Here is a 22,174-nt window from a genome sequence, read left to right on the forward strand (position 1 = left end):
CACTGCAATAGTCTGAGTCTAACTGCGAAAAGCTCAAGTTCAGCGACCAAAGTGTTGCAACCGCAAAGTTTTGGTATATATTTGAGTTGCTGTTGCTGCTACTGATATTTTCACATCGAATGCAGTTTTCAATGTTAAACTGGCAATGCGATCGCTATAGCAAGAGCAACAACAGCAGTAGTTTTGCAGTTAACTCAAAATTCACATAGACACACGCAAGAGTGTAGTATATGTTTGTGTTGGTAAAGTGGGTTGCCTTTGGATTTCCCAGCTTGATAGGAAGTCGCTTTGGAGCATTATCAAATGGCCTACAATGAAAATTAAAAGTAATTAGCTGCTCGGACATTGCGCAATGCCGAAAATAAAAGCCCCAAAAGAGTTAATTACCAGGTGGAGCGGTACGGGACGGCAAGAGGGACACTGCGACTACGACTACGACTGCTCAACATGAATACTCAACTTTAATTAACTAACTGTTGTTATTGTTGCTAGACGCAGCACAGTTGACTGCACCTCGCCTCAGCTGAGTCAGCTGCAGTTGCTCTGGGGCTCTTCGCATGGCGATTTCCTTATGCATAAGTATGAGCGGGAGCTTGTGCTGTTCATTTGAGCTGAGCATTGATTTGGTACATTGATTTTCTACCTGGCTAAACATTGTGAAAGGAAAGGCTTTAATGTGCTCATAACTCGCATACAAAAAGGAGCTAATTTTGTTCCATGTGATTAATCAGCAAATTGATAAGTATTATATAAATATTAATTATAATAATAATAATAATAAAGTGGTATTAAAAATATGGTTTCTTCCAATTCAACTCAACAAAAATATTCAACACGCATCATAATAAATAAAATTAAAAAAATATATATATATAATTGTAATAAAATATTTAATTATCAATAAGAATTACAGAATTTTTTTTTTTTTTTATTTAAGGCAAACTAGTTAGACCACAAGGAAGGGCACCTGTTTGAACATCTTATTTCTAAGGCAAATAAATGTTCGAAAAAAAAATTGACGATAACTTTGATTATAGATTTTAAGTATTAATAATAAAATAAGATGATATAGTGGAAAAAACATACATAAATGACACATTTTTTTATAATTGCCGAAGCGGGTTGGACTAGCACGCACGATACTTGATTGAGTTGGGCACGCCCCTTTTTTGGCAGGTATTAGTAGAAAGACATTGTCTCTAATTTCAATCCATTCATACATATACATTATATACATGAATGATATACATATTTTTAAAACAATAGTAGCATGAAAATATATTCCAATTAAAATTTTAAAAATTGCAACAAAAATGTGGAGTTGTGGGATATTTTGTTAATATTTTTTATTAATAGTTCTATTTTCAAATATATATTATTAATGTAAAAATAAAAAATAAACAAAATAAATAATACCTAATTAAAAATAATAATATTGAATTATTTTACGGCATAAAAACATAAAAAAAATTGATAATTTTACCTTTTGTTTCTTAAACAAAAACTTAATACATTTACTTAAATGCTATATATGAATAGATTATATACTAAATAATAGTTAGTAAAGCTTAAGGGGGTGGCATTGGCATTACATCACACAGTGATTGAACGAGTGTTTTCTAACACTGTTCGCCTTTAATGCCGTTGATCAAATAGTCGATGCTAAAGTTCTTCACTTGCACTGGAACTGGCGCCGGGGCAGAGCTCATTGTGGATTGCTCATGCTTGACCAGATGATTGAGATGATTGAAGTAGGCCGTGGCACGCATACTCTGCTCAACAATCTTCAGGTGCTGCAGCGTGAACTCTTTGTACTGCTCCTCGATGGCCAGGTGTTCGAGTTTCTTGACGCGCCGACTCATGCGACAGGCGATGGTGTTCTTATTGCGTCGATCCTGATCCTTGGGCGAACGCTCTTTCTTCGGAAACTTTCGCACCATATTGCCGTGGTATTTGCAAATATCTCGCAGCGCCTCCGGACTGATGGAGGGCGGCAGCGAGTGCGAGGATGATGCAGATTCCGAGCCGTTCGAGCCATCGTATACGGTGCTGTTGAGCCGACGACGCTTGGGCAGGGACATCAAGCTGGAGCACTGGCTGCTTGTGTCCTCCTCCCCATCGGAGCCGCTGTTGCAGCCCGCTGTATCGAGGCGTGCCAGCAGCTCCTCCTTGATTTGCAGCTCCAGCTCGTCGTTACGTGGACGCCGCAGATCGAACTTCTTGTGGCGATAGCTAAGCGGATTGTTGCCTTGCATTGTCAGAGCCATTTCTCAAGATGATAATGATGATGATGTGTGATTGGTTTGTCGTCGTCTCGCTGACTGTTGTCCTGGACCGATGCGCGTCAAGCTTATATATGAGAGATTGCTGACTCGCGGCTCTTATCAATTCGCCGGCTCTAATCCGCATTTTATGATGTTGTTTACACAAACTGTAAAAGGGAAATCTATTTTTGCAAAAAAAAACAAGGCCATAAAATCAGCTGATGACCTGTAAACTGCGCACTGTGCACGGCGAGCTGCCTCCTGCGTCCAGTGTCCTGCATCCTGCTTTCGCGCATGCGCCGCAGCCCTTAAGCGTACCCCTGAGCCCTACCTACCCCGCTGATAAGCCTTTTGTGCGTGCGTGTTTGTTCTTGCGTGCTCGAGTGTGGCCAGGCCTAGTTAATGAGCTGGCTTTGGGTATTCATGAACTCATCTGGCTATCGGCTGTAGACAGATCTCCGTGTACGCGTGTGCGTGTGTGTCTGTGTTTGCCCAGCTCCCTAGGTGGCAAAATGCGCGCCTTTTGTTTGGCTTTCATTCAATTTGCGTTTGTTCCGCAGCCAGATAATTTCTTTTCTATTCTTATGCTCGCTCGTTGCCATTGTCGCAGCTTGTGTCAATAGTCGGAGGAGGCTGTGCCATGTGTTTTCTTTTCAATTCCATTCGAATTGTTCAATTTTCGGTTTTGCTTGAAGCATTTGCGGCTCATTTGTCTCGTCACAAAACACTCTCAGTGTGTGCGTGTGTGTGTGTATTGATAAGATATTGTCGAACTGGTTTTTGTTTTTCTTTTTATTTATTTTTTGTTTTTCTTAAAATCTCAAATTTCCTGGAATTGGCATTACTGGTGCATCATGCTGCTGATTACGATAAGACGCAGAGTTTGCAGTGAGCTGAGCTCTTGTCTTTCACTGACTTTTGATCGGATTGCAAAAGGCAGACACGGAGTTTGGGCATTCATTACGCCAGCTGATAAGAGGTATTGGGTTTTGGTTTGGGTTTCAAAGCCGAAACCCAGAATAGTTCAACTGTGCTGATGATAAGCGATTGAGAATGGTGCAGAGACCGAGGCATAAAAAAAAACTGGATGCGCCCTTGAATTTCAGATAAGGCAACAAATTAAATAAATTTAAACGTGATGCATATAGAAGCTAATCAATTATACTGCGATCAGGCTTTCATCAATTTTGCATTTAATGTTGCGCCTATTTAAGAAATCCCCTATCACCTTTGCCTTATTTGTAATTTTACTGAATGTAATATCAATAAACAGATATCTAAAGTTACAAAGTCAAATATGGGTAATTCCAGCAAGTCAACTAAATATCACGTGGCTATCGAGCAAGATCCATTTTGGGCTGCTCTTAGTCTCGTTCATGACTTATAGCTAATATTCTAATTATCTGATTAACTCACTGCAACTCATGAGTTCTCTGAAGGGATCGAACCTAATACGTCTCTGCTCAGCGAGTTTGTTGTTGACTAAAGTTGAATTCAATTAATGCGAATGTGCAGAGTCACTCAATTAGATTTAAAGCAAACAATTTGCTATGGTTTGTCTACTTGGCCGCACTATGCAACAAGATCTATGCCAAAAATAAATTATTTATAATTAGAAATACAAGCAGTGAGTTTCCCATATTAACTTGAAATTATTCTTTGTATTAATAATGGGGTATTGTGTAATTTTGAAGCAATCAAGGCGCGCTAGTTGGTCTGATCTGAGCATACCCTGCACAATTTTACGACCAAGAACTTAGGCCACAATAGAATCTATTAATTATCTTTGATTTCTGTTTCCATTAAATAGCTGAGATTTGATACAGCTTAGTTAATTTGTAGATTCACATTGATTTTTAAAATTATCTTCTCAATTTCTTTTACACGACATTTGGATTAAAGATATTACAATTTATTATTCGCCAGTTTTTTGCTCTTCCTACAATAAACAATTTCAATGCTTATAACATATGCCACGTTGCATAGTGTAAACAACAATTAATCAATGCAAAATATGAAAAGGCTTTCATTTTTCACAGAGATAGCATTTATGCAAATGCAAATGAAAATGATTTGAATCTCAGTTGCATCTACGCTTTAATTGAGCAGTATAAATCGTCTTGGGCATTGCAACATTTAGTTAAGTATCGGACATGTCTCGCGTAGCGGATTTCTCAACGCCTGATTGGCTTTTGAGTGTCAGCCGGGCCAGCAACAGATTCCAATAATCAGTGCGACGACGAGGAAGCATCAAACGGCTTGAAGCGCATCCAAATCGGACAGCTGCCGGTAGTTGAGTGGGCTCCGGCTGGGCACGACTTTTGTCTAGGGTATTTAATAATGTCGTTTGTATTTCGCTACCGATTTCGCGTTGGATGCCCTCTGCTCAGCGCTGTTGTCGTTGTCATTAGGCTCCGAAGCTATTTTCGTTTCACTGGCTCAATCCCCCAATCCCAGTGCGCATCAACCGACTGTGGGTGCCTATTATAGCGTTGCGTTTACTCTCTATTTTCGCCATAAATACAAGCTAGCGGTCGGTCGTAGGTCTCAGATGTCGCTTCGCATTTGCATGAGCCGGGGGCGTCGCTGTTGTACTATCTAACTAACTACATCCTTAACTGACTTCAATCCCAACGAAAGTGAAATTTGCGCATTTGAAGTAAAGCTAGGAAAATACAAAAAAAAAAAAAAATCAAATTAGATTTAAAGAAAATGTCAAGTGTTTTAAGTGCATTCATTTTGGTGTCGTGCCTGGGCACGATTTTGGCTGCGGATGAGAGTTTCGGCTTGCCAACTATTGAGTTTAAGCCCATCACAAAATTAGGTGAGAATAACGACTGATTTGAAATCAGGGTTTAATGGTTTTGTTTAAATATATACTAAGTTTTGAATTCATAATAAATACATATATTTATTAATGATTTATAAAGCTTGTATGCATTTCAATTACATATTTATGCATATAAACAAAAACAAGTTCGTGTCCTAAGTCTTTTGATTTTTTCTTTTAATTGAAAAGAATATTGAATGGAATACACTTTAGCAGCATGAGTCAGCCAGAGAATTGTTCAAATATTATTTTAGTAGAAGTTTTCTGTTTACACCTTTTTAAACTATTTGTACCAAGTCAACATCTCGAAAGCAGTTTAAGTGTTATGTCAACACATAATATTGCTTAAGCCCTTCAACATCAACTTTAAACTATTACCTACATACATTTCCCCGCCCTCAGTCACAATTATTTTCAGCAAAGATAGACTCGTATAACAGAATTCCTAAATTAGCGGATAAATATCAGCAATTGCAATAAAATGCTGCCACATCGCGGCGATCGTGTGAAACACGTCAAGCTGTGCGAATTTTACAACAATGCAATTTCATGCAACTGCATTTGCGTGTATTGGAGCCAATTTACTACGAGCAAATTTAGCAACAGTTGGCAGTAATATTATAAATTATTTATATAAAAAGTTATCTGTTATTTTAGATACTTTAAAACACTGTCAAAAAATATTTAGTAAACAGGAATCAGTCTATACTCATACTTATACATATTTAAAAACGAACTCAAACTAATATTTATATTTGATAATTGATATTGTTGATATTGAAACATCAAGAAGTTTGGTTTTATTTATGAAAATCTGAAAGAATTTAGTAAATATCGTTGTTTATCGTTTAAATTTAGAAAACTGTTGTGCCTACCCCATCTGTCTTTATCTCGCTCTGAATTTTTACACTTCTTCTGCGGAATATATTTTTATAACACATAAAGATTTTCTAAAGCGCAAAATATCAGATAAAGTCTTGGTTTTATGGAAACATTTGATTAAATTATGTGAAAGTAGAAAAATAGTAACTCCCAATATTACAAAATAATACGGGATACAAAAGCTTTAGATATAACCGACTTAAATTATAAAAATCTCAAACACCTGGAATTTAGGGATAGGAAAACATAAAAAGATTCTTAAATACAAAATTTTATCCAATTTTGCTGGCCTGTGTAATTATTCAAAATTGACAACAATTGTCAATCATATAATGAATGATGTTGCCTAAAAAAGGTACAGCTAATGGTCAGATATAAATGTTTTGGCAAAATAATCAAATAATTAGTATGCATTATGTGAATGTGAAGAGGGCTATAAAGAATAAGCAAATGAATATTGGAATAAAGTATATTTTTGGACTCTTAATATGGCCAACAATGATACTTTTTTTTTTTTTTTTTTAACAATCACACAAGAGAACAAACAAGTAAAAGCGAAAGTAGCTGATAGAACTAGCCGTTTCTATATGTGGCTTAAATATTGAATTTAAGATTTATAATATTGAACTTAAGATTTATAATAAACTGCTAGAAAATCTAAGCAGCTCAAGAAATAAAATAATTAAATTTTCTGCATTCGGAAATAATATAAAACAACAAACTTAAATTGCTTTCGTGATGATTTTAAAGCAATTTTATATATAAATTATATTCACATTTTAAAAGTATAGAATTTATAAATTAAGTGAATAATAAAAACTATAAGTAAAAAAAAGTATAAAATTAATAATATTTACAAGTATAAAGCACATACATTTTATATAAAGTATAAAATTTAAAAATATAAAAAAGGTAAATTAAATTCACACTATAAAAGTATAAAATTGTTACAAGTCATTGACATTTCATTAGATTATTCAAATAGAATTGTTAGAAGTCTTGTCTGCTATTCGCTCAAGACATAAAGATCAGAAGCTTTGAGTCGTTATATTTTTGTAGGCCGCAGTCGATTGCCACTTCCGCTAAGCGGCCTTCTCCCGTCGCAGCGGCCGTTTGCATTTGCGTTTGCAAAAAGCCTTCAGTGACAAAGATTTAAGCGACAAACTTGATGCGACAGAGCGATATGCGCCATAAAATGAAACGAAACGCTTCGTCAATGCTCAACGCAAAGCACTTGCAATTGAATGTTGGCCTTTTTGTCAAACAATAAATGTGCTTTTAAGTCATTTTGTAAATATCTATCTAACATAGCCGACAATTAAATAGCTCAAGCGCGCGACGCTTCGCCGACGGGGCCGGGGAGAATCGCAATTATGCACGGCATCGATTAGCGGCAACAAAATTCTCGACTGGCCAAAATGTCACGTTCTGAGCATAGGCCTCATAGATCACACCCGATATGAGATGCGTTCTGATGTGTGTCAAGGGCAATGCTCATGCATGTTCTATTTATTTTGAATGTATCATTTGAATCATAAATCACTGAATGGAAAATCATGTTTTTAATTTGAACAGCTGACGATATACCGACCTGCCATCAGTCGGACAATAATATCAATGAGTGCATCAAACAGGGCTTTCAGCAGCTGACGCCACGCCTCAAGAACGGCATCAGCGACCTCAACATACCGCCCATGGATCCCTTTGAGCTGGGCAAGAGCTCCTACAATTACAATTCGGGCATGCTCCAGGGCCGCATTGCCATGAGAAATGTGGCGGTTCATGGCCTCAGCGAGGGCATCGTCGACAAGGTGGACTACCGCCAGAAGAACAATCGTGTGCGCATGGAGATGATCAGCCATGTGCCACAAATGCTGGCAGAGGGCGCCTACAAGGCGGACATCAAACTGAACGACATGAAGATAACTCCGAAAGGCACCTTCAACGTAACGCTGAGTAAGTATGCGTCAATATTATATGTACTCAAACATCGAATTTACGATAATTACTATGTCATCCACACACACACACACACTCGCACACACACATTTGACATTTTAGGCGACGTCAGCATGAAAACGCGCGCCATGGGCGAACTATACGAGCGCGACGGTCACACCTATCTGCGTCTGTCGAAGCTCGAGTCTGAGCCCAAAGTGGGCGACATGCGCATCTATGCCAATGGCCTGGTGCCCGACCCAGCGCTAAGTAGGTTCAGCAAACGGCCAACAGATGCACATTAACTTAAACAATTTGCCTTTCGATTGCAGACGATGTCATCTTGGACTTTATCAATCAATATTGGCGCCAGCTGTATCAAGCCATGCTGCCCGAAACAATGGCCATCTGGGAGCCCCAGATGCTCAAGCTGGCCAATGAGTTCTTTGCTGCTCTGCCCTTCGACTTGATTCTCAAACAGAATTAGAATTAGCTTTGTGGGCGGGGCCGGTCTGCATGTGGTAGTCTCTACACGATCGTATTATTATATGGTTATGTGCTTTATTCATGGTGTTAATTTAGTTTGTATGCAAATAAAATGAAATTTCAATTGAATTTTTTGAATGAGTTTTTAGATTCTAGATTCATTAAAAGATTAATAATTGTAGGGTATAGTTAATTCAATGAATTAAGTAAATCTACAACAATCGACTAATTGTCAAGCCTAGAGAATTCATATATATTTTTCTCCTTATGCTCTAAATCGACATTTAAATAGGAATTCTGAATGTTAAGTTAATAAGAGAATAAGTTTAATACTCCGAGCCAATTAAATATTGCGATTTAGGACATATTTTGATTACCTTCTATCCTTTATCCTATCCTTTAGCTCTGATAAACCACACTTACTTAACAATATTTTTTTATTACTGATCAAAACTAGATTTTTGTTTAGAATATTTAAAGACAACATTTTAAGTATTCAAAAGAATCATTTTAGCCCCACTTAAGCTACCAATTCTGATTTAACGTAATAACATAATAATAATAAAAATAAAATCCCGATTTTAGACTGGGATATTTTCCGAAAACTTCACATATTATTATGACGAAACACTGTATTAGATAGCTTCAGGTTTTCTCGAGCAGTATAGATCTTCTTTATAAAATCAGTTTTATAAAAATTTTAATTGGGAATATTCGTATCGGGGTAGATTTTTTGTATTAAAATGTTTAAGCTTGAGCAAAAAAACATTATTAACGCAAGAATATATATGAATCTATTGAATCATGTATAGGATACACATACATGATTAAATAGATTCATACATATTCTTGCTATATATATTCTTGCGTTAATAATACGATAGACTACAAAGTAAAGATACAGAAGAACTTACAAATATATAATTAAAATTGAAATTAACTATGCCATACATACATCATATACAATATATATGTACCTTTCCATTTGACTAGAACTCTAACCACTTCAAGTGCTTAAAGTATACAATTATTAGGCGGCTTGCGCTTAGGTTCTGCTTATTTCCAATTAGGAACTATTAAAATTATTAACACAAATCATTGTCTTTTGACAATAAAGAACTTGGGGTCAGTCGATGTGGGATATTTGCTGAACTAGATATGCACTTTCCCATATTTAATGGCAGCTTCAAACAATGGATTATAGCCGTGCACTTAATGATTTTAGAGTTGAATTTTCCGAGAATAAAATAAGACGATGCTGCGCCCGGGCGGATCAGTTTGTGACGGATCATGCTAACAGAAGGTTGATCTTTTAAGTAAATCCCAAGGAATATTGCCAGCATATCAATTGGAACAGCATGCAGTATATTGCGGTATTGGCAATTTGCCTTTTGGCCAATGCACCTCGTGCCGTGCTCGCGGCGTCAAAGTATATAACGGGTGTGTACGGAGTATTGTAATGGCATTACGCATACGCAGTGTATAACACAATTTTCGATTGCTATCGGTAGACGAGGACTTGGCCAAGTGTCCCAAGGATGCCGCGCAGGTGGGAGATTGTATCAAGATCCTTATGAATGAGCTGATACCACGCATGCGACTTGGTGATCCCGAGCTGAACATTGAGCCCTACGATCCTCTAGTCATAAATCGCCTAAGTTTCCTGTACTCAACTGGACCGATCGATGGTAAGATTTCGGTTAAAAATGTTAAGATCTACGGCTTCGCCGAGCACAAGGTCGACAAAGTGAATATTAAAGTGAATGGGGATAAGGTCAAGGTGCGAGTTCTCTCGAATGTGGATAAGATAAATATGCTTGGCGAATACAAGGGGGAATTGAATGTGAACTCGCTACAGCTGAAGCCCAAGGGTTTCTTCAATGTAACACTTTGTAAGTAGATAAAATTTGGATTAAATTGATATTCAACTTATATATTATAATGTTGATAAATTGATTTCCTTCAGTTGATACAGCGTTTCGAGTGATCGCGAATGGCGACATTTACACCAAGGATGATTTTAGATACTTGCATCTCAATGATATCGAAATAGAGCCAAAAATTCGTGATATAATCGTTAAAGCCAATGGCATCTTTCCGGATCCTGAATTGGGTAAACTTCTTTGTATGCAAAAATCGTATTCTAATTACATCTATTTGAATTTCTTTCACAGACGAGCTAGCCGTGAATATAGCCAATAGCTACTGGCGAGATATCTATGCCATTGTCCTGCCAGAGACACGACCAGCGTGGGCTCCTGTTGTGCTTCGCCAGATCAATCAGGCCCTGCTGCATGTGCCCATCGACCAGTTCATCCAGCCATCCCAATGAGATTCGAGCCGTAGAGCACTTGTATGTATATAATACATTGTGATGAACTTTAGTACTTATTATATTTTAATTAAATCAGGTTTAGTCCAATAAAATCAGCACATGTAATTATATGCATTAATAAACAAGTTTTTTCTATACCCTGCAGCTATTGAAAATGGGTATGTTAATTTTGATGTGTACATGTGTGTATATAAGAGATATACTATAATTATACATCTAATTGATAGTGAATAAGAATGAATATCTGAAATACTATCAATAGTCTAGAAGATTTTCTCTCCGTATAAACGCATTGGCAAAAACTGAAGAAATTCAATTTTAGACGAAGGTGCTTTCATAGCATAGCTTGATTTGATTTCAAATAATGAATATCCTGTTCTGCTTAAGTTAAATTGATGGAAGCCACTCAATTTATGCCTGTGCAAAATGCACCAATAATTCCTTAAAGAAAATTCTTATTATTCTTATGCTGATAAGGAAAAATATTAAAATTGGCGATGCTCTACAGTGCAAAGACATTTCCCCTATCCCATGATAGGGGAATGAAGTATCTATTATTTTATTAAACTTATGTATTTGAGAGGAGTCTTCTGGTATGAGCCATATTTGTCTTACTTCAAATGGAAAACATTGTTGAAGTAAGCAAGGGTATTTTTTAGTCTGGTACTCCCAGCTTGAGTAATATAACTTCATTTAAATGTTAAATAATTAGCGCGGAAGTTATTGCTGCATAACTAATTATATGGGCTTTGATGAATGCTAAAAATTAATTTAATTTTATGACTTACTTACATATATTTAAACTATATATGAATCTTTTTTTAATGAAAAGTTAAAGAAGCTGCAATTAACAAATATTTGAACAGAAAATATGATTTGCAAATAATCGATCAAAGAGATTATGAAAGTCTCGAAGACACTTCATATGGTTACAGGGTATAATTAGCTAACCGCTAAACGTACAAGTTGAATTTGTTGTCAATAGTAAATTATTAAAACTATATTAATGCAAATCATTGTCATTGTCGAAGTTCATTTGACAATTGTCGTTTTTTTTTTTTTGTTTAAATCGTTTTCCACTTAATGATTCGGCATTATAATAAATATCGCAGTCGCCGAGCCGGTTTTCAATCAGTACAAGTCGATATGTCGGTAAAGTTTTATCGTTGATTTAAAAGTACAATATTCCAAGCTTAGTGGAAACGACTAGCTTCAAATTAATGTCGTGCCCGTTGCTCGTAATGTGCCTGTGCTAAATCTGAGAATTAAATAGCGCCAAGCAGTTCTCGACCGACTCAGTTTAAGGCGGATCATTCTAACAACAGGTTGACGAGGACTCAGTTGATCCGATCGCAAATAATATACATTATATTATTATATCACATTAAATATTAAGCATGCATTATATTGCGCTGGCTACGATTTGCCTTTGGGCCAGCGGAGTTTATGCAGCGCCCGCTGAGCCAAAGTACCTGTCGAGTGTGTATAAAGTGTTTGAATGCCATTGCGCATACGCAGTGTATAACGAAGTTTATTATCCTATTGGCAGCTGATGACTTGCCCAAGTGTCCCATCGACGCCGATCACGCTGGCGAATGCATCAAGCTCATTATGAACGAGCTAATACCACGTTTGCGACTGGGCGATCCCGAGCTGGGCATCGAGCCGTACGATCCCCTCGTCATAGACCGCTTGAGTTTCCAGTACTCGAGTGGTGCGGTCAATGGAAAGATTTCTGTGCGTAATGTGAAGCTCTATGGTTTCGCCGAGCACAAGATCAAAGATGTAAATGTCAAGGTCAAAGGGGATAAGGTCAAGCTACGAACCGTTTCGGAAATACCCAAGATGAATATCTTGGGCGACTACAAGGCAGAGTTGCAGGTGAACTCGTTGCAATTGAAGCCCAAGGGCACATTCAACCTAACGCTATGTAGGTAGACATTATATTCTGGTAATCGATATATATCGATATGTATATATGATTTTCGATTGCAGCTGATGTGGAGAACCGTGTGATCATGGATGGCGAAATTTATACCAAGGATGGTCTACGATTCTTGCGTCTCAAGGATATCGAGGCGAATCCCACTGTTCGTGATCTGACCATCAAGGCCAATGGCATCTTTGGCGATCCTGAATTGGGTATGTGTGCATCGTCATTTGGATGCTAATTTCACTACTCTAACCGAATCTCCTCCACAGATGAGCTCGCATTGAGTGTGGCCAACAATTATTGGCGTGACATCTACGGCATTATCTTGCCAGAGACGCGGCAATCGTGGGCTCCTGTTATGCTGCGTCTGATCAACGAGGCACTGCAGCATATGCCCATCGATCAGTTTATCCAGTCACCGAAATGAGCCTCAGGCTCTAGAACACTTGTATGTATGTACATACGTTGTTGTGAGTGCCTTAAGTAATTATTTTCATTATTGAAATATCTGAATTAAAGCAGGTTACCTCCAATAAATCCGCACTTGCAATTATTTGTCATTATTAAACTGAGGCGCATTGAAACAGGTTTTAGTTTAATTTTGTTTTGGTCATGCTCCAGTTTAGGCACCCATTTCGAAACGGCCCCCTTCCTAGAGGGCAGCCAGCTAATGGGGTTAAGTGCACGACACGCTGACCTTGAGATCGTGTTGCTATCTATATATATTTTAATTGAAATATATGTCTATCGTAGGCAGTGCCCAAGTGCAGGCATTAAAGTGAAATTGAGCAATGTGAATTGGCGTTACGAGTGAAGTAGCCAACAGTTTTAGAGCCTGTATACCGTTGGCAGTCGGTATACAGGCACTTTGTTTATGTCAAAATTACGGTTAATGCATTATTTTGCATCTCCAATGAGAATCGTGACTACTTAGACGCAATTTATGACTAAATTGAATATTATTCAATTTAGTTTCAAAGCTGTTACATGATTTTTATTTTGATTAGGGCAAAGATCAGACTATTAGTTGCAGTCAAAGTCGAAGCTGTTAATTATGTAATTTATTCTGTTGTACATCAGCATATTTATTTATATTATATACGTATTATATATATTCATAGATTCATAGTAAATCGACTGCTTTATAGTATATAAATTACAGCCCTCAACTAAATTAACTCAGATAATAAACATTTTAGTCTAATCATTCATATTTATCTTTTTATTTTTGACAACCCAATTTACTAGAGTAATTTTTTCAGGTAGCAACTCGGAAAGAGAAACCCTCCCTAATTATAAATTTCGCGTTGTCTGCTTCAGACTGTTTGTTGAACTGCTTCTAAGTTAGAATTCCCAAGGAGTTCAAGCATGTCCTAGAGTACATCGGGGTTGGTTTTCACAGTTTCTTTACTCTGGCTTCTCTTCAGTTGTCGAATAAATCTTTCGCCTTTTACTAAAGATTTCCGTGGAGAGGAGCACTCTAATGAGTCTAAATTGAATTTTTTGATTGTGTCTGACGGCGTTTGCTGTCAGGCCATAAAGAATACATCGGAATCACTCTTAGTGTTATAGTTACAAAATTTTCTTTTCATTAGGAATCACGACATTCTGGGTCTAGGTATGATGCACTTTAGAAAATACTATATCCTGATATTTTGCATTTATCTGCTGCTCTAAATAATGATTTTGTAGGAATAAATCACAGTCACAGACAGAAGCAGGCAGGAGGAGGGGTAGCAGACCCTATAAAGTATACATATTCACTATTATGACGAGCAGAGACCCAGGCCATCTATTAGTACAGTAATATTGCGTGTATGCAAGCATATAATGACTGAAATAGAGTTCGGGATATCTTCTAGCCGGAAATCCTCGACTAGAATACTCTTAATTATTTCTATATTTCTTCCCCTTGCTGCTAATAAATTGATGCAGTTCTTAATGGCTGCCACAGTCGCAATTGCCTCCTGTCAAAATAAACGATGCTAATAAATCAATCAGGCCGCACGTTAATTGTTTTGTAGCAGCAAATATTTACATATATTTATATGTAGTATTGTGTATATATAGTATTTCAATAGAGCTGCTTACAAATTATCCAATACATATTGTTTACACTTACAGTTTCAGAAGCACTAGCATTACTTAATGCCTCAGATGACGTCAACGAACCGGCTCCGTAAGTAGTTTTGTTACAAGCAAACGAGAACATTTTATCGGCCTGCCAAAGAGTTGACATAAATAATATGGTCTATAATTGTAGCTTAGTAGATATGTTAAGTGCGGTAATATTCCACTCTAGATTATTTAGCCACCGGATCGGCGTTAACTATGCCATAAATCAGCTATTATAAGCTAGTATTGCACGCGTTTGTGCATAATTCCGATTGACTCAGGTGTGATACGAATATTAAATTCTATTTTGAATATACAATACTTTAGATCATGTATATATATGCATATGTGTGTGTAGCAATTGCTGAATGAACATGCGAGGCACACGCACATTTGTCGTCTGCTCGAAGACAGGTGAAGCATAATAAGCATAAGATATTTGACTCATTTTTTCATCATTTTATTTATTTATTTTTTTGTTATTTTGTTTAACCAAAACATATTATGACGCATCTGCCAAATTTGACACTGGCTTAAAAGTCAGCCCTGTGAAGCACCTGCAGTGCAACGATCTGGTTTACAATTATTTCATTCAGTGCTCATTTTCATAAACAAATCCTCGGCACCTCACGTCGATCACCTTGAAGAGAAACGCCTAAAAACTACACAAACTCAAACTTTGTGGCGGTTCAAGTGTAAACGTTGCTAGAGATTTATGTCTGGCCCACATTTTACATGCCCCAGCCGAATGTGAATCCAATTCCCCAACTAGGCGCAGCGCCTCTGCAACTGCGGCAATGCAGCTCAAACTGTATCGGGGATTGGCATTGGCATTTAGCTGGGTGTGTTGTGGTAAATGGCAGCTTGTCGACAGCTTCCTCATTGTTGTCAGATCGACTAATTTGTAAGCGCAATCTTTTGTTGTTGTTGATTGATATTAGCTCAAGCATTTAGATTAATGATACAGATTTGTATACTCTTCATGTATTGATTAATGATTTCTTTGCTTTACACATGAGCTGAATACAATAAACTAAATATTTATAATGCACTTTAAAATATATAGCTAAATATTAATACACAAGAAAAATTAATCATACTTCAGATTTATATACATATATACATCAAATTACATTTACATTGGTATATATTTTATAATTGTAAATATATTGCATAAATTGAATAACCCCAATATTTTATCTATTTTTATACATATGAAAATAACGACAAAAATTAAATTATTTTTTTACTGTTTATAAATATAAATGTAATATTTTAAACATATTTAACATTGTTTTAGGATCTTTTGATCAATGAAAAAAAAATAAAATCAATAATTAATAATTTAATTTATAAAAATTATCATATTACTTCATATCTATATTTAAAAAAAAAAAAAAAAAAAAAAAAAGGTTAAATAAATAAAGTTATATCATAGTTTAGAGATTGAAAAGAAAAAAAAATTTAGTGTTTCCCTGAAAATGTACTTTGTGCTCCATTCTCAGTGATATAAAGATCCCTATCAGGTGTAGAAACCATTTAAAAATTTAACTAGACTAAATAGAATGCTGATTACTCTTGAATAATAATCATGTCTAGACGTTTTCTCTGATTTAGTACACTTGGCATTCAAGTGGCGCTCTTGATTGTGCAAACTCATGCTGAGTATTTCGAGTACAGTGCTGCTCAAACTGTGCCGCTCATGTTCTCAAAGCCACCGAATACCTCAACAAGACGAAAGCTTCGAAAGCTCAGTCAGCGCGCTCCGAAAGCCTTCGAATTGGGCATTTTGTTGCTGTTGTTGTTTGTATTTTTGTTCGCTTTTTATTTCGGCAGCGCGCGCATGGAAAAACTCGAACTGAAAACTATAAATAAACGTAAGTTTTATGCAGCGCTCATTTGAAGATTTGCAAGCGGCGGGCCGTCAACAACTTAAGTTCGCTGAATTTTTGTATCTTTGGCAACTGAATTGGCTAGCTGTGTGTAGGTGTGTGTTTGACACTGTTTAGCAGTGTGTGTGTGTCCGTGTGTGCGTGTGTGTGCGCAATTGCAGCAACAATTGCAGTTAACCGAGAAAACGACGGCAACAACAAACTGTTAAATTCGTGTAGAAATAAAAGTGAAGCCGGTTTTCAAAATTACGCAAAAACCAACAACAACAAAAAAGAGTCAAGCGAAAATTGCCCACGTTTGTATAATTGTATGTGTGTGCGTGTGTGAGAGCATTTTGTATCTGTGTTAAATCAAGCCAAAAACAATAACTATTCAATTGAAACAAGTTTATATTGCCAATTGTGAAAAGCGTTGTCCGTTTTGACAACAACAGCAAAGAAAAAGAAAGATATGCAAGCGTTTTACATTTTACTAACCGTCGCGACGGTCGCACTCGGAAGTGCCGCGGCCGCCACGCTGCCAACATCCGGCCCCACAAGCGAGCAGGAGGCGGAATTTGGGACCACCTCCTCAAGCGTCTTACAGTTAGACACAGGTAAGCGTCTGTATATATGTATATATCTACCACTATATACAGCTTTGTTTCACATGCTTATGCAATACGGCCAGAACTTGATATTTAAATGAAAAGCGAAATGCAAAATCAAAGTACGGAAACTAGTTTGTTGCCAAAGTCTTTCGTTTTTCACCAAGCGACATTTGGAACTGCAAATTGAAAATAAATTATTAATCAGTTGAGTGACAAATAAACTAATATTTGTTCATGTCATATTTGACGGATTTTTGCAATTGCGGAATTCATAACAGGAAATGTTGAGAGGGGAATATAAGGTTCCTGAATATGGGAGAATAACATTTCTGTGGCATAAGAAGTAAATAAAGTACATTATTTCTATACATATATAATCTATGGAAATGCCTTTGTAAAAGTACATTTTAATGAATGTTTTTTTTTTTACTTTTTTTTCTTATATAATAATACGTAAGCTTATAAGCTTTAAAAATATTTTAATTGTATTTACCTCAGTTATTTGTCGGTTCAATTAACTAAATCTTCTATATTTATTTATTAATTTTTTTTTTTCAATACGACAACAGCCTTCGGCAGCCCATTGGCAAACTGATCGCAAAGTGTGATTTTAATGAGATTTCCTGCGCAATAGCAAAAAATATATATCTGTAGAAATTAGCAGGTCTGCTAGCCAAAAAATAAAATTAAACAAATAAATAAATACTTTTTATTTATTTGACTCTTAGCACTCGAGAGTCGAGCAATAAAAAAATCTGCGCCGCTTGAACTTGACATATATTTTCGTTTTCATTTGTAGTTTACCTTTTATTATTTTTTTTTTCGTTTGTGTGGTAAAAGTTATAAAACCGCAGCGAGGCAGCTCTGAAAGTGAATGCTGTAATACATTCGTGGCTAGATGGAGATTCATTTGCCTTGTGCAAACGTGAATTCTCGCAAAAAAGAAAAAAAAAACAATTTGATTGATTATGCAAAATTACTGACAAAGAATCAACACCAAAAGTCAAACTCAAATATTACCAATTGCATTAATTTAATCAACCGCAAAGTTAAAAATTGTTCATATATACGCATATGTGTTTGAGCTGTTGCGAAAAGAGTTCGCGACAACAAAGAGCGTTACAATATATATACAAAGCAAATAAAAACAAAAAAAAAACCGGCTGGCGGTGCGCGCATTTCTCAAAAGCACAAAGCTAAAAACTGACCTACATCAATGCGAAAACGGCGTCATCGTCGATGGGCCTTTCAGTTGAGAGACGCTAAAAGCTGCAATTGTAACTCGTATCTAATTGCGTAAAATGTCGAGCAACAACAAAAACAACAACTTCAGCAGCAGCAGCAACAACAGAAGCTCGAGAAATTTATTGACATTTGCACTGCGACTTATGCAAACGAAAGACTTAAGCAACGAACTTCATTTCAGCTTTGGGCGTAAATTACAGCATTGGCGACGCCTCTTCAAAATCCGACACCACCCTGAACTAATTTAGTTCAGTTTAATTTGCTGTTCGAGTGCTGTTTTTGCTTGTTTTATAATTTTTTAGTTTCTTTATTTTTCGTGCTGTTTCACCTTTGACATTGAACTTGTCAGCGAAAAAGGTTCGAGTCCAAAACACGCAAGCCCTCCAAATTTGGCAGAATAATTACAGACATTCAAATCGCCTAGGCGAATCGCAGGCATAATCACACATTCATCACAGTTGTTAACTAAAAATAACAAACTAAAATGGAAGTTAAACAAAGTCAAGTCGAAGTTGAGCGTAATTAGAGACTTTTTAAATACTTTTGGGTATTTTGTTACTTTAAGTGCACAACAATAATTGCAATATCATTTCCGCTTAGAAGCTATAATGGCTTGAATGTCATTTAATTAGACATTTTGACTATGTAAGATGACAAATCTTTAAAATGGTTTACGCTTGAGAGACCCTATAAAAATTTATGATATGGTATGTATATACATATATACACTTAACCGTTTCATTTAACAAACAAAATTTTAATTTGAAGGCTTAAATATTTTTTGCTATATATTTTATAGAGCTTTTTGGCTTTTTAGCAGCATTAGAATTTCAAATATGATATAGCTTACTTTGTATTTTTATTAAAATGTATAATTTTGGTACAATTTAGTGCAAGCTTTTAAAACATGACTTACATATGCTCCTCAGTTACATTGAAAATCCCAAAAAACAAATAGGGTAAAATTAGTATACTATAAGGGAAGTGCACAAGTACACTTTTAGTACAAATTTTTAGCACACATATTATAAGATCAATTCTTAGTTGAATTGAATCTCAATTGCAAATAAAAAATCTAATGAACTGTCTTTATACAAGTTAAAGTTTTAGCACAGCTTTTAGCTCATCTATTACATTACATCCCTATTTAAATCAAATGGATGTTCAATCTTAACCAACAAATAGATATTTTAATTTTTAGTACACTTTTAGTTTATCAGTTTATCAGTTTAGAGCCTATTGCATTTTCTTCACTTCAGTTAGTTAACCTTTTTAAATTTTCTATAACTCATTCTAAGATTCTCCGCTAGCAATTCAAGTGTTAATTTATGAAAGCTTTAAGTTTTCCGACATCAGCTCTTGAGTTCGGTTAGGGAACGAAATAGAGTGAGAGTAACAATTTCCTGAAGTATACCTAGTGTCTGGCTATTTTTAGTTTGATCCACTACTCGTTTATGTCTGTCCAAAGATTATTAACTTCAATTGGCTTTGCCTGCGTCGTGTGGGGCCCAATTATAAAGACCTTGAGACAGCGAAGCGTCATTGTCACTTGTCACCCTGACACGAGGCACGCAAAGCCAACAGCAACAGCTAAAGCGAAAGCAACTGCAACAACAACAACAACAACAACAACATTAACAGACGCAATTTGAATGTCAAAATTGAAGAGAAACCTGTGCGGAGCATGTCAAACTGTGAACTATGTGCCACGCTTGGTTAAATGCCTCGACAGGTGCTATGCGCAATGATGCATGCCTGGCTGAACTTATCCACGTCTATGTCTTAATCAACTGACTTTTGGCTGTTTGGCCTTTTGGCCTTTTGGCCGACTTTGTAATTGCTGTGTACTAAACATTTGCCACTTTCACCACTCTTACAGCATCACAGACGCCATTTGGCGGCATCGCCACGTGCAGCCTGAGCTCAGCTGAGCTGAATGTTTGCATACGCGGGCTATTTGACTCGATCGTGCCTCAATTGAAGTATCAGGGTCTGTCGGAATATAGCATGGGCTCAATTGATCCGTACTTCTATAAGCGCGGCATCTTTCGGTACTCGAACGACGGCATACAGGGCGGCCTGCTCATAAAGAACATGGAAATTTATGGCATCAGTGGGCTGAAGGTGAACACCGTATCATCCAATTTCACGGAAAGCGGCTTTGTCATCAAATTGGGCGTGGAGCTGCCACAGCTGAAGGCCGGCGGTTACTTTAAGGCGGATGTCAAGTTTGGCGGCCTGCGTCTGGTGCCCAAGGGACCATTCAACATTACCATTGGTGAGTAGCACTACGACAGACTAATCAGAGTTTTTTTTTTTAAATTAAATATAAATATCTTAACTCACAGATGACGTGAAGGCTACGATTCTAACCGATGGACACATTGAGCAGCTGCCCAGTGGCCAACAGCGTTTGAGTTTGCATCGCCTGAATGCGAATGTGAATGTTGGCAATGCTCGGGTCTTGGCCAACGGCATCTTCTCGGACCGCAATCTGAGTAAGTCGCTGCTATAGCCTTTATCTGTGAGTCTCTAATAAATTTGCTTGCCTTGCAGATGCTATGATCCTCAATTTGGTCAATGAGAATCTGCCCGAGATTACGCGCGTCGGTATTCCCGCCACCCGTGAGCAATGGGCGCCCATTTTGGTCGCGCACATCAACGAGTTCTTCGCACCGGTTCCTATAGAAAAGCTGTTGGTTCAGTAAAGTGCTCAAGGCTCAAATTGTTTGCATTTTGTAGCTAATTAGTTTTTAGTTATTATATTACAAAGTATCATTTAATTTTAACGCTGCTTCCAAAAAATTACTCTGCTTCTACTTGAATTGTCAGCGATACGAAATTCATATTTATTTATATGCTTTTTCTCTAGAAATATCATCTTTTGCACGTATTGTTTCAACCATTTCAAAATTATTAAATTCTGTTGAAAAACTGACAAAAACCCATTCGTAATTGGCTTCTACTTGCTTAAGGTTTGACGAGCACTGGAATTTTTGTACTCGCTCCCAAAAGCAGACAATATAAATGGAATTATTTTGTTGAATCAAGTGAAATTATTTGTAGTATGCTTTACGGCAACGGAATTTTTATCTTATAGTATTAAGCGTATGGCTTAGCAACGGAATTAATTTAAAAATTTTAAAATTTGGTAAAAATAATAATATAATAAATACAATTGGCTGAACTCGAAATTGAAAATATATACAATATAATTTGATTATTTTGCTATCTATTAAATTATTGCAAATTTTTGTATTAGACTTCATAGAGTTCAGCCCTAAACCTTTACTAGGGAAAGAGTTGTATGCCTATGTATTATTTACACTAATAACATTAAAATTAATCAAAAATATATTTATGGATCCCATTTCTAATCCCAATTAGTTGAAAATCACAATAACAAAACACAAGAAATCGTATATTGAATAGATCCCAATGGTAAGATCACCTGAAACACATATATAATTCCCTGAGTAAATCTCTCTCTATATATATCATATTTGCAGCTTAAGCAATTTGTCAGCCATAACAAATTGAATTTTTTTATTAAAATGCCAAATTGTTTTTGGCATCGAATGTGTCATAGCTCTTTCCCCAGCTCTTACCCTGTTTGGTATTATGTCTGTGCGACTCATTGAATTACTTTCGAAAATTCAACACT

General features: G+C 36.5%; 5 protein-coding genes and 1 non-coding gene across 7 annotated transcripts; 5 read left to right on the forward strand and 1 right to left on the reverse strand.

The window, feature by feature from the left end:
• Nucleotides 1-1,529: 1,529 nt before the first annotated feature.
• Nucleotides 1,530-2,340, reverse strand: LOC6576883 (protein Mabiki). The gene has a single exon (XM_002002828.4). The coding sequence runs from the start codon at nucleotides 2,265-2,267 to the stop codon at nucleotides 1,620-1,622; it is 648 nt and encodes a 215-aa protein (XP_002002864.2). The 5' UTR covers nucleotides 2,268-2,340; the 3' UTR covers nucleotides 1,530-1,619.
• Nucleotides 2,341-4,806: 2,466 nt separating this feature from the next.
• Nucleotides 4,807-8,529, forward strand: LOC6576884. The gene is made up of 4 exons (XM_002002829.4): nucleotides 4,807-5,088; nucleotides 7,552-7,932; nucleotides 8,038-8,184; nucleotides 8,247-8,529. The coding sequence occupies exons 1-4, from the start codon at nucleotides 4,977-4,979 to the stop codon at nucleotides 8,399-8,401; spliced, it is 795 nt and encodes a 264-aa protein (XP_002002865.1). The 5' UTR covers nucleotides 4,807-4,976; the 3' UTR covers nucleotides 8,402-8,529.
• A 1,128-nt stretch (nucleotides 8,530-9,657) lies between these two features.
• Nucleotides 9,658-10,872, forward strand: LOC6576885. 2 transcript variants are annotated; one of them, XM_032729254.2, is made up of 5 exons: nucleotides 9,658-9,840; nucleotides 9,912-10,292; nucleotides 10,367-10,513; nucleotides 10,575-10,753; nucleotides 10,812-10,872. In XM_032729254.2, the coding sequence occupies exons 1-4, from the start codon at nucleotides 9,759-9,761 to the stop codon at nucleotides 10,730-10,732; spliced, it is 768 nt and encodes a 255-aa protein (XP_032585145.1). In that variant the 5' UTR covers nucleotides 9,658-9,758; the 3' UTR covers nucleotides 10,733-10,753; nucleotides 10,812-10,872. The 2 variants fall into 2 exon arrangements, with proteins under 2 accessions (XP_032585145.1, XP_002002866.1); XM_002002830.3 differs by having other exon boundaries at nucleotides 10,575-10,872.
• A 1,156-nt stretch (nucleotides 10,873-12,028) lies between these two features.
• On the forward strand, nucleotides 12,029-13,205 carry LOC6576886 (protein takeout). Its single transcript, XM_002002831.4, has 4 exons — nucleotides 12,029-12,214; nucleotides 12,285-12,665; nucleotides 12,731-12,877; nucleotides 12,938-13,205. The coding sequence occupies exons 1-4, from the start codon at nucleotides 12,133-12,135 to the stop codon at nucleotides 13,093-13,095; spliced, it is 768 nt and encodes a 255-aa protein (XP_002002867.1). The 5' UTR covers nucleotides 12,029-12,132; the 3' UTR covers nucleotides 13,096-13,205.
• An 870-nt stretch (nucleotides 13,206-14,075) lies between these two features.
• Nucleotides 14,076-14,193, forward strand: LOC6576887. The gene has a single exon (XR_047552.2). It is a non-coding gene; the product is annotated as a U5 spliceosomal RNA (small nuclear RNA).
• A 2,475-nt stretch (nucleotides 14,194-16,668) lies between these two features.
• Nucleotides 16,669-21,566, forward strand: LOC6576888. Its single transcript, XM_002002832.4, has 4 exons — nucleotides 16,669-17,271; nucleotides 20,390-20,788; nucleotides 20,859-21,008; nucleotides 21,067-21,566. The coding sequence occupies exons 1-4, from the start codon at nucleotides 17,127-17,129 to the stop codon at nucleotides 21,216-21,218; spliced, it is 846 nt and encodes a 281-aa protein (XP_002002868.1). The 5' UTR covers nucleotides 16,669-17,126; the 3' UTR covers nucleotides 21,219-21,566.
• The last annotated feature ends 608 nt before the right edge of the window (nucleotides 21,567-22,174 follow it).

Source organism: Drosophila mojavensis, unplaced genomic scaffold, assembly GCF_018153725.1.
Source record: "Drosophila mojavensis isolate 15081-1352.22 unplaced genomic scaffold, ASM1815372v1 contig_36, whole genome shotgun sequence".
Taxonomy (NCBI): domain Eukaryota; kingdom Metazoa; phylum Arthropoda; class Insecta; order Diptera; family Drosophilidae; genus Drosophila; species Drosophila mojavensis.